Here is a 15,515-nt window from a genome sequence, read left to right on the forward strand (position 1 = left end):
AATCCAAAATGGCCTCTCCCCTCGTCGGCCTGTCAACGTACTGAGTTAGGAAACCCTCCTGAACACACCTTACAAAAACAGCTTCTTGCAAACCATCTTCTCGAGGGAGGTTCCAATCAATATTGGGAAAGTTAAAGTCACCCATTACAGCAACCCTACTACATTCACACTTTTCCAAAATCTGCCGACCTATGCTTTCTTCAATCTCCCTGCTGCTATTGCTTGCTTGAAGGCTGATGGCAAGTTATGGAAATAGACAGTAGTTTATATGACAGGCGTACAGTTAGGCTCCATCTCCTTGTTGACCAGCTGCCAAATTTTCTGGTTTGATTCTGAAAGGACTGTAGACTCGCAATGTCCTAATTGAGGGAATTCCAGAATTTTGACCCAGCGACAGTGAAGGAATGGCGATAAGTTTCCATGTCAGGATGGTGAGTGGCTTGAAGTGGAACTTGCAAGGGGTGGTGTTCCCATGTATCTGCTGCCCTTGCCCTTCTAGATGGAAATGGTCTTGGGTTAGGAACGTGCTGTCTGAGGAACTTTGGTGAGTTTCTGCAGTGCATCTTGTAGTTAATTCACACTGATGCTACTGAGTGTCATTGGTGGAGGGAGTGGATATTTGTGGATGTGGTGCCAATCACGTGGCTGCTTTGTCCCAGATGGTGTCAAGCTTCCTGAGTGTTGTTGGAGCTGCCCCCAAGTGGAGGCAAGTGGGGCTAATAAGGCTCCATCACACTCCTGACTTGTGCCTTGTAGATGATGGACAGGCTTTGGGGAGTCGGGAAGTGAGTCACTTGTTGCTGTATTCCTAGCCTCTTGCCTGCTCTTGTAGCCATAGTATTTATACAGCTAATCCAGTTGACTTTCTGGTCAAGAGTAACCCCAGAATATTGATAGTGGGACATTCAATGATGGTAACACCCTTGAATGTCAAAGGGATGGGGATAGATAGATGTCTCTTATTGGTGATGGACAATACCTGACATTTGTGTGGCATGAATGTTTATTGCCATGCCAGCCCAAGCCTGGATATTTTTCAGGTTTCGATCATAGACTGCTTCAGTATCTGAGGGGTTACAAATGATGCTGAATATTGTGCAATCATTGGCAAACATTCCCACTTCTGACCTTATGGTGGAGGGAAGGTCATTGATGAAGCAGCTGAAGATGGTTGGGCCTAGGACATTATCCTGAGGAACTCCTGCAGAGATGTCCTGGGGCTGAGATCACTGACCCCCAACAACCATGGTCCTTTTGAGGTCCTTTTGGTTGGTCGACGGGAGGGATGAATCCAGTAGGTGACCAAGAGGAATGGAAGGGAGTGGGGGGGCTGGGAAGGGAGTCGGGGGAAGGGAAGAGGGGTTATTTGAAATTGGAGAACTCAATGTTGAATCCTCTGGGCTGTAGGCTACCCTCCAGAAGTTGTTCCTCCAATTTGTGGTTTGATTCGCTGTGGCATGGAGGAGGCCAAGGATGGTCATGTTGGAAAGGGAGTGGGAAGGGGAATTAAAATGGCCGGTAACTGGGAGATCGGGTTGGCTCCTATGGGCCCAGCTGAGATGCTCAGTGAACTATTCCCTAAGTTTATATTCGATTCCCCCCCGATGTAGAGAAGACTACATCTGGAGCACACCGGTTGGAGGAGAGGCAGGTGAACCTCAGTCTCATCTGGAAGGACTGTTTGGGGCCCTGGATGGAGGTGAGGAGGGTGGTGTACCAGCAGGTTTTGCACCTTTTCTGGTTGCAGGGGAAGGGGGGGGAGGGTGCAGCGGGTCAGTGGGGAGAGTGATGCAAACAAAGGATGTTGAAGAGAACGATCCTTGCAGAAGGCAGAGAGGGGTGGGGAGGGGAAGATGTTCTTGGTGGTGGGATTTGGTTGGAGTTGGTGGAAGTTTTTAAGGATGATACATTAGATGTGGAGACTGGTGGAGTGGTAAGAGAGGACAAGGGGAACTCTTCTTATTGCGTTTAGAGGGGGGAGATTTAGAGCAGTGGAGTGGGGAATGGAGGTGGTGTGGTGGAGAGCTGTCTGGATGACAGAGGTGGGAAAAGCACATTGGTCGAAGTAGGTGGGATGCTCAGGAGTGGAATGTCTCCTCATCCAAGTGGAATTTGGGAAAGGGTATGGAGTTCTTGCAGGATACTGGGTGGGAAGAGGTATAGTCCAGGTAGTTGTGAGAGTCTGTGGGTTTATAGTAAATGTCCAACTGGAGACTGTCATCGGAAATGGAAATGGAGAGGTCCAGAAAGGGGAGGGGGGTGTCCGAGATGGACCAAGTGAATTTAAGGACAGGCTGGAAGTTGTGGGTGAAGTTGATGAACTGCTCCAGTTCAGTCTGGGTGCAGGACGCTGCACTGGTACAGTCATCGATGTAACATGGGAAGAGTTGGGGCACAGTGTCTATGTAGGTACTGAAGAGGGACTGTTCAACATAGCCGACAAAGCTGAGGCCCATCCGGGTGCCCATGGACACCCCCTGGATTTGAAGGAAATGGGAAGAGTTAAGGGAAAAGTTATTGAGGGTGAGGACTAGTTCATTGAGGTGGAGGAGGGTATTGGTGGAGGGGAAATGGATGGGTCTGTTGGAAAGGAAGAAGCAGAGGCCATCCTTGTGGGGTAGGGATGTGTATATCCGTAGTGAAGATCAAGCACTGGGGGCCGGGGAACTGGGAGTTGCTGAAGGGATGGAGGGCGGGGTTGGCGTCACGGATGTAGGTGGGAAGAGCCTGAACCAAAGGGGGAGAGGGTGGAGGCAAAGGTTCAAGCAACCCACCCTTCACCTATCCATGTCGTAAATAATCCAACCTTTGTGAAATCTCTATTGCAAATTAATCCTTGGTGTCTAGTCGCCATTCTGGTAAACCTATTAAAATTGTAAATTAAATGTAAATTGTAATTTTAATTTCATCTAAAAGGCAATTGAGATCTTTAGCTCCAAAACTACAAACCCATTTCCCTCACACTCCCTCAGAGAGGTTTTGGTTGAAATGTTGTGATTATATTCTCACAATGAATATCCCTGAGACTTCCCTCAGAGAGAACAAACTGAGATTGGAGTCAACAAAATGTAGAGCTGGAAAGGCACAGCAGGTCAGGCAGCAGGAGAGTTGACATTTTGTGTTGGGACCCTTCATCAGGACTCCTCAGCGTCATGGAGTATGTAAAATTTATTGATGTGTGGGCGCAGGGGAATGAAGGGGAGTTCTTCGCTGAGGACTGATTGTTCACCCTCAGTGAGGGGGAGATCTGGGCTGGGGGGAATGGTCAATACCCAGCAGGGCTTAGGGCTGGGGCTAAATGTTCAGCTGGAGTTGGGAGTGGGGGTGGACGCTGCTTCTCAAATGGGTATGTGTCACGTGGGTGTCAGCAGTTATCACTTGATTGGCACAATGTTTGGCAGCATCAATGGGATTGGCATGTTCAGTGGCATCAGTGAAAGTGATGTTGTCGTTGGTGTCCCATGATGAAGGGTCCTGACCTGAAACGACTCTCCTGCTCCTCTGATGCTGCCTGACCTGCTGTACCTTTCCTGCTCCATATTTTATCGACTCTGACTTCCAGCATCTGCCGTCCTTACCATTTCCAAAACGGGACTTTGCAGGATTTGAAGACAGAGTCGGGATAATGTTGAGAACAGCCCAGCAGAAAGATCACGTTTAAATTAAATTTCTTTCAGTGCTTGAGCTCTCTAACCAAATTTTGGAAAAAGCTGTGTAACCAGAAACACCATCGACAGACCAGGCGCCATTTGAATAGACACGTTGGGGGGCAATAAAACCATAAGACCATAAGACATAGGAGTGGAAGTAAGGCCATTTGGCCCATCGAGTCCACTCTGCCATTCTATCATGGCTGATGGGCATTTCAACTCCACTTACCCGCATTCTCCCCGGAGATTGACAGGAGGATAGAGGGGACGAGGCTGCAGCCCAGAGATAACAGGATGAATCCTCCAGGGATGTAGAGTTGGCAGCAACAATACCTCAGCCAAAGGGCTCAGTGCCTGAAAGCAATCTGACTGCAGGAATGAATACAATCACTTCCTTACCTGGTTACCTTTGGGACCTGATGCTCCAACAGGGCCCTGAGGAAAGAAGAAATGAAACAGATCATCAGCCAGCTGTAAACCGTCCAGAACGATGGAGAAAACATTGTTACAGTTGGTCACTGAGGGGGTGAGATCTGACTGTGAGCATGTGACTGAGGGACCAACCCACTCCGAACCACAATGTCACCTCACCCTGTGCCCTGAGGACCTTCGGTCAGATAATAACCTCGCTTCAGGATTGGTGGACCAGGCTCAAGGGGCGAAACCTCTGCTCCTCGTTCAATTGTTCATACTTACTTCTGTTCAGAGAATCTAGCAGCACAGAAGAAAGCCATTTGGCCCGTCTTGTCTGTGTTGGCACTTAGGAAGAACTAAAACTACCCCCACTTCCCAGAGAGGAAATCTTGCCCATCTTCCATCTATTTCTTTCACCAGTTTACTTTAGGTTCTGTGCCTTCTGCTTATCAACCCTCTGCCAGCTTACTCCATCAAAACCCTTCTGAATTTTGATTCCTTCTTTAAATCTTCTCTGTTCTGAGAAGAACCATTTCAGTTTTCTCTAAGCTTGCTGTGTGAATGCAGTCACTCAATCCTGGGACCATTACAGTGAACCTCCTCTGCACCAAGTTCCTGGTCTTAACAGCCCTCAGTCACACCTGCCTTGGAAAGTATCTCGGCCCCAGAAACCAACTTTGTGGACATTGAATGTCACAAGTCACAGATCAATGTTTAGAAAAGGCCACCAGATCACCGTCGACTGGACGTTTTGAATCAGAATGTCTGAGCAACATTTCCATGATTTGCTGCTTTTACATAGCCCCTGGAACCTGTCACATCCCCACTGGTGCAAGCTGTGAACCACCAATGAGGTGGACAGTCTTCCCTTGGTGATATCAGTCACCATCTTGTTTAGGCAAGAGAAAGTGAGGACTGCAGATGCTGGAGATCAGAGTCGAGAGTGTGGTACTGGAAAAGCACAGCAGGTCAGGCAGTATCCGAGGAGCAGGAGAATCAACGTTTCGGGCAAGAGTCCTTCATCAGGTCACTCTTCCACCTTCCCCCCAACCCTAGCCCTCTCCCATTTACCTCTCCACCCCCACAGTCTCATTCCTGATGAAGAGCTCTTGCCTGAAACTCCTGCCCAAATCTTGTCGATTTTCCTGATCCTCAGATGATGCCTGACCTGCTGTGCTTTTCCAGCACCACACTCTTGACTCTACCCTCTTGTTCAGGTCATTTGCCCCCTCAGAGGAAGACACAACCTCAGAGGGATAAACAAGGATCAGTCTCACAATCTTCACAACCATTTCTCACACAGTAGATTACTCATGGACAAGGGAGCAGACTTCAGCACATTCTCACAGCAATGTTCTGGAGAGAGAAAGAGCAGGAGAGTGCATGTGCGTGTATGTAAAAACAAAACTAAAAGAGGACATTTATTTCTTTAACCAGAAGTAGTGATGAAAGAGAAATTTGAAAACTAAATGTTGAATTTTAAGTGTGACATTGGAAATAATGGCTCGGTTTTTCCAGTTTGTCTTCTGTAGCCTTAACAGGAACAGCTGCTGATGTGCTGCCCTTCAAAGGGAGCTGAAAATGTGTTGCTGGAAAAGCGCAGCAGGTCAAGCAGCATCCAAGGAGCAGGAGATTCGACGTTTCGGGCATAAGCCCTTCTTCAGGAATCATTCCTGATGAAGGGCTTATGCCCGAAACGTCGAATCTCCTGCTCCTTGGATGCTGCCCGACCTGCTGCGCTTTTCCAGCAACACATTTTCAGCTCTGATCTCCAGCATCTGTAGACCTCACTTTCTCTTCAAAGGGAGGTCTACTTTAAACTCTGATCTCACTGAGGAACTATGTTAAATTGAGGTGCTGGTGGGATTCACACTTACTGTCGCTCAGTTCCAGAGTCTGGTCACAAGGCTGTGATAACACCAGCAGGACCTGTGGGGAATCTCCCTGTGGGGAATCTCCCTGTGGGGAATCTCCCTGTGAAGTTTGTTGAGAATTCTCTGTGTAACAGGAAATGGCCTCAATGGAACTCATCACCTGAGCCAGTGCAAAGCAGACCCAGGGGTGGGTCTACAGAGCTGCCTGACCCAGGCCGGGACTAGTCAATGTACACCCTGCAAGGTTACCCTACTTTATTGTTTAACAATAAACAATCTTCTTTTCCCGTTGGAGTTCCTCACTTATTAGAAAAGGCTCCCTAAACAAGCTTGCTCCATCCAAGAATTTTTAAAATAATAGGAGATAAAATTCTGGGAGATTACGTCCCTCACCCTAGGCTTATTCAAGGAAAAGCTCCTGTGTGTCCTAGCTAAGTATGTACCTGTCAGACAGGGAGGAAGATGTAGAACGCGTGAGCTGTGGTTTACTAAGGAAGTGGAATCCCTGGTCAAGAAGAAGAAGAAGGCTTATGTTAGGACAAAATGTGAAAACTCTGTTAGGGCGCTTGAGGGTTACAAGGAAGTCAAGAAAGACCTAAAAAGAGAGCTCAGAAGAGCCAGGAGGAGACAAGAGAAGTCGTTGGCGGATAGGATCAGGGTAAACCCTAGGTATCCATAGATATGTCAGGAATAAAAGAATTACGAGAGTTAAATTAGGGCCAATCAAGGATAATAGTGGGAAGTTGTGTGTGAAGTCAGAGGAGATAGGGGAAGCACTAAATAAATATTTTTCGACAGTGTTCTCTATAGAAAATGAAAATGTTGGCGAGGAAGACACAGAGATACTTGCATCTAGACTAGAAGAGATTGAGGTTCACAAGGAAGCGATATTAGAAATACTGCAGAGTGTGAAAATAGACAAGTCCCCTGGGCTGGATGGGATCTATCCTAGGATTCTCTGGGAAGCCAGGGAAGAGATTGCCGAGCCTTTGGCATTGATCTTCAAATCATCATTGTCTACAGGAATAGTGCCTGAGGACTGGAGGATAGCAAATGTGGTTCCCTTGTTCAAAAAGGGTAGTAGAGACAACCCTGGTAATTACAGACCAGTGAGTCTCACTTCAGTTATTGGTAAAGTGTTGGAAAAGGTTATAAGAGATAGGATTTATAACCATCTAGAAAAGAATAATCTGATCAGGACAGTCAGCATGGTTTTGTGAAGGGTAGGTCGTGCCTAACGAATCTTATTGAGTTTTTTGACAAAGTGACCAAACAAGTAGATGAGAGTAAACCGGTTGATGTGGTGTATATGGATTTCAGCAAGGCATTCAATAAAGTTCCCCACAGTAGGCTATTATACAAAATGCGGAGGTATGGGATTGTGGGAGATATAGCAATTTGGATCAGTAATTGGCTTGTTGAAAGAAAACAGAGGTTGTAGTTGATGGAACATGTTTATCTTAGTGTCCAGTTACTAGCAGCGTACCGCAAGGGTCGGTGTTGGGTCCACTGCTGTTTGTCATTTTTATAAACGACCTGGATGAGGGCTTAGAAGGGTGGGTTAGTAAATTTGCAGACGACACTAAGGTCGGTGGAGTTGTGGATAGTGACGAAGGATGTAGTAGGTTGCAGAGAGACATAGATAGGATGCAGAGCTGGGCTGAGAGGTGGCAAATGGAGTTTAATGTGGACAAATGTGAGGTGATGCACTTTGGACGGAGTATTTGGAATGCAAAGTACTGGGCTAATGGTAAGATTCTTGGGAGTGCAGATGAGCAGAGAGATCCCGGTGTCCATGTACACAGATCCCTGAAAGTTGCCACCCAGATTGACAGGGTTGTTAAAAAGGCATATAGTGTTTTGGCCTTTATTAATAGAGGGATTGGGTTCCGGAACCAGGAGGTTATGCTACAGCTGTACAAAGCTCTGGTACGGCCACACTTGGGTATTGTGTTCAGTTCTGGTCACCCCATCATAAGAAGGATGTGGAAGCTTTGGAAAGGGTGCAGAGGAGATTTACTAGGATGTTGCCTGGGATGGAAGGAATGTCTTGCGAGGAAAGGCTGAGGGCCTTGAGGCTGTTCTCGTTAGAGAGAAGAAGGTTGAGAGTGACTTAATAGAGACATACAAGATAATCAGAGGGTTAGATAGGGTGGACAGGGAGAGCCTTTTTCCAAGTATGGGGACGGCAAACACGAGGGGACACAACTTTAAAGTGAGAGGAGATAGATATAAGACAGATGTCAGAGGTAGTTTCTTTACTCAGAGAGTAGTAAGGGTATGGAATGCTTTGCCCGCAACAGTCGTAGATTTGCCAAGTTTAAGTGCATTTAAGTCGCCATTGGACAGGCATACATGGAATAGTGTAGGTGGGATGGACTTCAGATTATGACAGGGCCCTGCAACATCGAGGGCCGAAGGGCCTGTACTGTGCTGTAATGTTCTATGTTTTCCAATAACTTTACTATAGCCAAGTAACGGGCTTGTTGTGTTCCTTTAACTGGCTTGAGAGAGGAAGCAGTGAAGAATGGGGGTGTATAAACCCTTGGCCATAACATTATGTGACTTCAAATGTTGCTAATTAGCCTCAGTACCCTGGGTTCAGCATCTCAATCGACAGATTCTGGGTCAGTGGTGCTGGAAGAGCACAGCAGTTCAGGCAGCATCCAAGGAGCAGCAAAATTGATATTTTGGGCAAAAGCCCTTTATCAGGAATAAAGGCAGAGAGCCTGAAGCGTGGGGAGATAAATGAGAGGAGGATGGGGGTGGGGAGAAAGTTACATGGAGTACAATAGGTGAGTGGGGGAGGGGTTGAAGGTGATAGGTCAGGGAGGAGGGTGGAGTGGATAGGTGGAAAAAAAGATAGGCAGGTAGGACAAGTCATGGGGACAGTGCTGCGCTGGAAGGTTGGAACTAGGGTGAGGTGGGGGAAGGGGAAATGAGGAAACTGTTGAAGTCCACATTGATGCCCTGGGGTTGAAGTGTTCCGAGATGGAAGATGAGGCGTTCTTCCTCTAGTCGGCTGGTGGTGAGGGAGCAGCGGTGAAGGAGGCCCAGGACCTCCATGTCCTCGGCAGAGTGGGAGGGGGAATTGAAATGTTGGGCCATGGGGCGGTGTGGTTGGTTGGTGCGGGTATCCTGGAGATGTTCCCTAAAGTGCTCTGCTAGGAGGCAATGTAGAGGAGACCGCATCGGGAGCAAAGGATGCAATAAATGATATTAGTGGATGTGCAGGTAAAACTTTGATGGATGTGGAAGGCTCCTTTAGGGCCTTGGATGGAGGTGAGGGAGGAGGTGTGAGCGCAGGTTTTGCAGTTCCTGCAGTGGCAGGGGAAGGTGCCAGGATGGGAGGGTGGGTCGTAGGGGGCGCGTGGACCTGACCAGGTAGTCATGGAGGGAACAGTCTTTGCGGAAGGCGGAAAGGGGTGGGGAGGGAAATATATCCCTGGTTGTGGGGTCTTTTTGGAGGTGGCGGAAATGTCGGCAGATGATTTGGTTTATGCGAAGGTTTATGGGGTGGAAGGTGAGCACCAGGGGCGTTCTGTCCTTGTTACGGTTGGAGGGGTGGGGTCTGAGGATGGAGATGCGGAATGTAGACGAGATGCGTTGGAGGGCATCTTTAACCATGTGGGAAGGGAAATTGCGGTCTCTAAAGAAGGAGGCCATCTGGTGTGTTCTGTGGTGGGACTGGTCCTCCTGGGAGCAGATATGGCGGAGGCGGAGGAATTGGGAATACTGGATGGCATTTTTGCAAGAGATAGGATGGGAAGAAGTGTAATCCAGGTAGCTGTGGACTCACAGAGTCACGTTTTATTTTACTTATTCATAGGAGGTAAACTGCACTGGTAAGGCTGGCATCTGCCAACTTCATTGGCAAAGGTTTCAGCTGCCCCCGTTCATGAATGACCCTAGTCTAGGCTGTTCTGGCTGTTGAAGATGGAACTGTGTTTTCATGCCTGTCCCTTTAAGGCTGGGTTTCCCTGATGGAAACACAGGGCTGAGGTAGGAAAGCCTTCGGCCCCTTTCCCAGCAGAGTTAACTTTGGGTCTGGAGTCACGTGTGAACTTGTGTGGCACATTTTCTTTCCTGAAACTCACTTATGAATCAAATGAGTGTTTATGACAATCCATAAGATTCATGGTCCCCATGAACTCATCCAACTGGATCGTCTATTTACAATACAGACTTACTCATTCATTGAATTTAAAACCCACCAGTTTATCTCTTCAGTACAGGCCTCAGGATTACTAGCCCACTGATATATTGCTGCTGAATGGCCTCTTTTTGCATTCTGTAATTCTGTGATGTGACTGTACCCAATCAAAAGAGTGGGGAGAGGGAGAAAGACCGGACTCTAAAGCCTTCCACAGTTCAATTGTCCACTGGCACTCACTTTGAGGCTCAGACATGGCAGACGATTTTGGTGAGGTAGACTAATATCCACAGGTCTGGTCTCACACCTACAGCAAGAGTCAAAGAGTTCATTGAGAAGGGAGAGAGTAAATCCATCAAAATCCCAGGGAAAGTTTTCATTTCCGGACAGAACCTTACTGAAACAATGATGTGCCTGTGCTCAAGAGCAGAGTACAGGGAATCAGTGCCAGCAGAGAATGTGACTGTAGGAGAGGAGACAGAGAGGTTGCCTGAGCCGAGGGGAGGGTCTGGTAATCAGGAAGACAGGAGCCTGACCAGGAGCCAGAGAGCTGCAGACACATCTTCTCAAACATCTAGACAGGATCGGAGGTAAACTCCGGACCACCAGATCAAGACTGGGTCAAACCGGAGACAGCTTATCCAAAAGTGTTTCTGAATGCAAGCCTGTGAGGCAGTGAGAACATGGGGCAGGCACTGTGTGGGACTGAGCTATCAGAGCTCTGGGAGGGTGCGATATCTCTTCTCTCACTAGCACCTGAAGAAGGAGCAGGGCTCCAAAAACTTGTGCTTTCAAATGAAACCTGTTGGACTATAACCCAGTTTGGTGTGATGTTTGACCAAGTGAAAATACAGGCCGGAGTGGAGCTGCCTTACATTCCCCAGGAATCATGGTGATGAGGACATCTGCTCAGTGCACAGAGAGTCCACCTACTTTCAAACCATTTCACTGGGAAAGGTGGGCGGTCCCCGCAATGGACATGTTGGAGTGTCAGGGCAGATATCAACGTGATGGATCCCTGGAATTCCCCAGGATTCCCCAGGAATATCTCAAATCAGAGATGGCAACCCCTCAGCTGTCACAACTTGTCGCATTGATTGGATGGTTTTTTTCAGGAACACAGATACATTGAGCCAATGGCCTCCTTCTGTACCCTTACACCTCATCATTCAGTGACCAATCACAGGACAGCAGTGGGTGTGCATTTCACAGCAGTCACAAGGCCCACATTCTGAGGACAATTAATCCTCACAATGAGGTCTTCCTCACGTACTGGGAGCGCGTCTGCTCTTCTCACAGATCCAGGGAAATAAAATCATGGTCAATTTTCCTTCTGATTCCCAGCAGATCTTTCCTTTTATCAACAGAAGATTTTCCAAAGAGGCTTGGGTAAATAGTTGGAAAGAGAAACACTGCAGGGTGCTCACAGAGGTATTTTCTGAATAGCCTGTCTGTGTTGGAAGATTCAATGATGCTTCAGTGGTGTTGAACAGGCTCAGTGGGTGGCACGGTGGCACAGTGGTTAGCACTGCTGCCTCACAGCGCCTGAGACCCGGGTTCAGTTCCCGACTCAGGCGACTGACTGTGTGGAGTTTGCACGTTCTCCCCGTGTCTATGTGGGTTTCCTCCGGGTGCTCCGGTTTCCTCCCACAGTCCAAAGATGTGCGGGTGAGGTGAATTGGCCATGCTAAATTGCCCATAGTGTTAGGTAAGGGGTAAATGTAGGGTATGGGTGGGTTGCGCTTCGGCGGGTCGGTGTGGACTTGTTGGGCCGAAGGGCCTGTTTCCACACTGTAGTAATCTAGTCTGATCAATTATTGCGCAATTTCAATTGACACAGGAACGTTCCCAAAGAGGTGAGTGTCTTCAGAACTGAGTTCATTTCTTCACTAAATAACAACAACACTCACCCTTTCCCCAAAGTCCCCACGGATTCCTGTCGGTCCTGGGACACCTGGCTCACCACTTTCACCTTTACGACCCTGCAGGAAGAAATGCACTTGCATTAACAAAAGCTTTCCCCAAGCGCAGAGATGAGAGGACAGGAGATAAAAAGATAAAAGCAGATGTCAAGGAGCAGACAGAAAAGTGGGAAAAGCTGGGGAGGAAGAGATAAAGCAGGAAGACCGAGGTAAGTTGAAGGAAGGGGGAAGTGGAAGAGAGGGAGGGAGAGGCAGAGAATGTAAAGAGGAAGGAGAGGACAAACAGGGTGGAAGAGGAGGAACGAAAAGATGAGGATGACAGAGGGAGAAGTAAAAGAGGAGTGATAGGAAAGTGTGAATGTAATAGGGATAGAAAGAAAGGGAGAAGGAGAAAAAGGGAGAGATATAGGAGACATAAAGGCCAAATAAAAGAGGGGAAAGGGAATAGAAGAGGGGAAGAGATGTAGAAGGAAGAGCTATGACCGGGAAGTGGACCGCTCTGTGGGTGGCACGGTGGCACAGTGGTTAGCACTGCTGCCTCACAGCACCAGAGACCCGGGTTCAATTCCCGCCTCTGGTGACTGACTGTGTGGAGTTTGCACGTTCTCCCCGTGTCTGCGTGGGTTTCCTCCGGGTGCTCCGGTTTCCTCCCACATTCCAAAGAGGTGCGGGCCAGGTGAATTGGCCATGCTAAATTGCCCGTAGTGTTAGGTAAGGGGTATATGTAGGGGTCTGGGTGGGTTGCACTTCGGTGGGTCGGTGTGGACTTGTTGGGCCGAAGGGCCTGTTTCCACACTGTAAGTAATCTAAAAAAAAAGAAGGCGAATGGAGAGAAACATTTAAAAGGGTGAGAGTGGAGGAGAGGAAGAGAGGCAGAAAAGACAAGAACAGGAGAGAGAGAGAGAGAGAGAGAGAGAGCAGGATAATAAAGGGAAAGCAGGAGTGTTGTGAAAGTGGGGATAGTGAGAGGAGGGTGGAGGGAGAGAAGAGCAATAGGTGCTGGAGGGTGCTGACTGGAAAGGCAGATATGGAAGTGGGGGATGGAAGGCAGAGTGAAAGTAAGATAATAGATTTAACGGTTCAATACGGAGAAGGGAAGAGGCAGAGTGAGGAGAGGCACAAACAGAGAGAAAGATCCAGCAGGGAGAGGAAAACTAGGGATAGGAGCATAGTGCCTGGGACCGCAGGGTGGGGACAGGAGGACAATCAGGACTCAGTAGAAAATAATACTTCAAGGTAATGGCAAAGTTAATCCTCAATAACATTAAAAATGGGTTGGAAGCAAATATTCATTCATTCTAATGAGTTAAAACAACAATTTAATAAACACAGCGACGTGACTACTCTCCAAATTCACTTCTCACACCAATTTAAAACAGTGGAAATGCCGAGGGCTCCTGGGATGGAAAGGACATGAGCAAGGACAATCATGACCAGAACAGGCACCATTTCCCTGGTGACAGAGTGTGCACCACATTAATGCCGAGTCTGGGGGAGGATCGCCCCCTGTCTGTACACCACGGTAATGCCAAGCCCAGGGGAAGGATCGCCCCCTGTCTGTACACCACATTAATGCCGAGTCTGGGGGAGGATCGCCCCCTGTCTGTACACCACGGTAATGCCGAGTCTGGGGGGAGGATCGCCCCCTGTCTGTACACCACGGTAATGCCAAGCCCAGGGGAAGGATCACCCCCTGTCTGTACACCACATTAATGCCGAGTCCAGGGGAGGAGCGCCCCCTGTCTGTACACTACGGTAATGCCGAGACCGGGGGAGGATCGCCCCCTGTCTGTACACTACGGTAATGCCAAGCCCAGGGGAAGGATCGCCCCGTCTGTACACCACGGTAATGCCGAGACCGGGGGAGGATCGCCCCCTGTCTGTACACTACGGTAATGCCGAGCCCAGGGGAAGGATCGCCCCCTGTCTGTACACCACTGTAATGCCGAGTCCAGGGGAGAACCGCCCCCTGTTGGTATACCACGGTAATGCCGGGTCCAGGGGGAGGATAACCCCCTGTCTGTGCACCACGGTAATGGAGGATCCTGGGGGAGGAACGCCCCCTGTCTGTACACCACGGTAATGCAGAATCCTGGGGAGCATCACCCCCTGTCTGTACACCACAGTAATGCCGAGTCCGGGGGAGGAACGACCCCTGTCTGTACACCACGGTAATGCAGAATCCTGGTGAGGAACGCCCCCTGTCTGTACACCACGGTAATGCAGAATCCTGGGGAGGAACGACCCCTGTCTGTACACCACGGTAATGCCGAGTCCAGGGGAGGATCGCCCCCTGTCTGTACACCACGGTAATGCAGAATCCTGGTGAGGAACGCCCCCTGTCTGTACACCACGGTAATGCAGAATCCTGGGGAGGAACGACCCCTGTCTGTACACCACGGTAATGCCGAGTCCAGGGGAGGATCGCCCCCTGTCTGTACACCACGGTAATGCAGAATCCTGGTGAGGAACGCCCCCTGTCTGTACACCGTGGCAATGCAGAATCCTGGGGGAGGAACACCCCCTGTCTGTGCACCACGGTAATGCAGAATCCTGGGGAGGAACGCCCCTGTCTGTACAACACGGCAATGCAGAATCCTGGGGAGGAACGCCCCTGTCTGTACAACACGGCAATGCAGAATCCTGGGGGAGGAACACCCCCTGTCTGTGCACCACGGTAATGCAGAATCCTGGGGAGGAACGCCCCTGTCTGTACAACACGGCAATGCAGAATCCTGGGGAGGAACGCCCCCTGTCTGTGCACTACGGTAATGCAGAATCCTGGTGAGGAACGCCCCCTGTCTGTACACCATGGTAATGCAAATTCCTAGGAGGTGCCCCCTGTCCATTCTTTGACCCTTTGGCCCAACCCGTCTATTAATTTCCTAAATTAATCCAGTCCCACCTGGCAGTACCTGGCCCATATCCCTCCAAACCCTTCCTATTCATATCCCCATCCAGATGTCTTTTAAATGTTGTAATTATACCAGCCTCCACTATTTCTTCTGGCAGCTCATTCCATGCATGCACTCCATTCCATATACTCTGCGTTAAGAATTTGCCCCTCAGGTCCCTTTCATATCTTTCCCATCTCTCCCTAAACCTACGCCCTCTAGTTCTGGACTCCCCGAACCCAGGGAAAAGACCTTGTCTATCTATTCTATCCATGCCCCTCATAATTTTGTAAACCTCTATAAGGTCACCCCTCAGCCTCCGACGCTCCAGGGAAAACAGCCCCAGCCTGTTCAGCCTCTCCCTGTAGCTCAGATCCTCCAACCTTTAAATCTTTTCTGAACCCTTTCAAGTTTCACAACATCCTTCCTATAAGAGGAGATCAGAATTGCATACAATATTCCAAAAGTGGCCTAACCAATGTCCTGTACAGCTACAACATGACCTCCCAACTCCTGTACTCAGTACTCTGACCAATAAAGGAAAGCATACCAAAGGCCTTCTTCACTATCCTATCTACCTGCGACTCGACTCTCAAGAAACTCTGGAC

General features: G+C 48.9%; 1 protein-coding gene across 2 annotated transcripts in view; it reads right to left on the reverse strand.

Annotated features, from left to right (window-relative positions):
- The window catches only part of col9a3 (collagen, type IX, alpha 3), a 278,496-nt gene that overhangs the window by 38,022 nt on the left and 224,959 nt on the right, over positions 1 to 15,515 (reverse strand). For both annotated transcript variants that reach the window (XM_060836555.1, XM_060836554.1), the window contains 2 exons: positions 12,002 to 12,073; positions 4,050 to 4,085 (listed from right to left, as the gene is read on the reverse strand). In XM_060836555.1, the coding sequence (XP_060692538.1) occupies positions 4,050 to 4,085; positions 12,002 to 12,073 (108 nt within the window). The remainder of the gene's footprint in view (positions 1 to 4,049; positions 4,086 to 12,001; positions 12,074 to 15,515) is intronic.

Source organism: Hemiscyllium ocellatum, chromosome 15 (assembly GCF_020745735.1).
Source record: "Hemiscyllium ocellatum isolate sHemOce1 chromosome 15, sHemOce1.pat.X.cur, whole genome shotgun sequence".
In the NCBI taxonomy this organism is placed as follows: Eukaryota; Metazoa; Chordata; class Chondrichthyes; order Orectolobiformes; family Hemiscylliidae; genus Hemiscyllium; species Hemiscyllium ocellatum.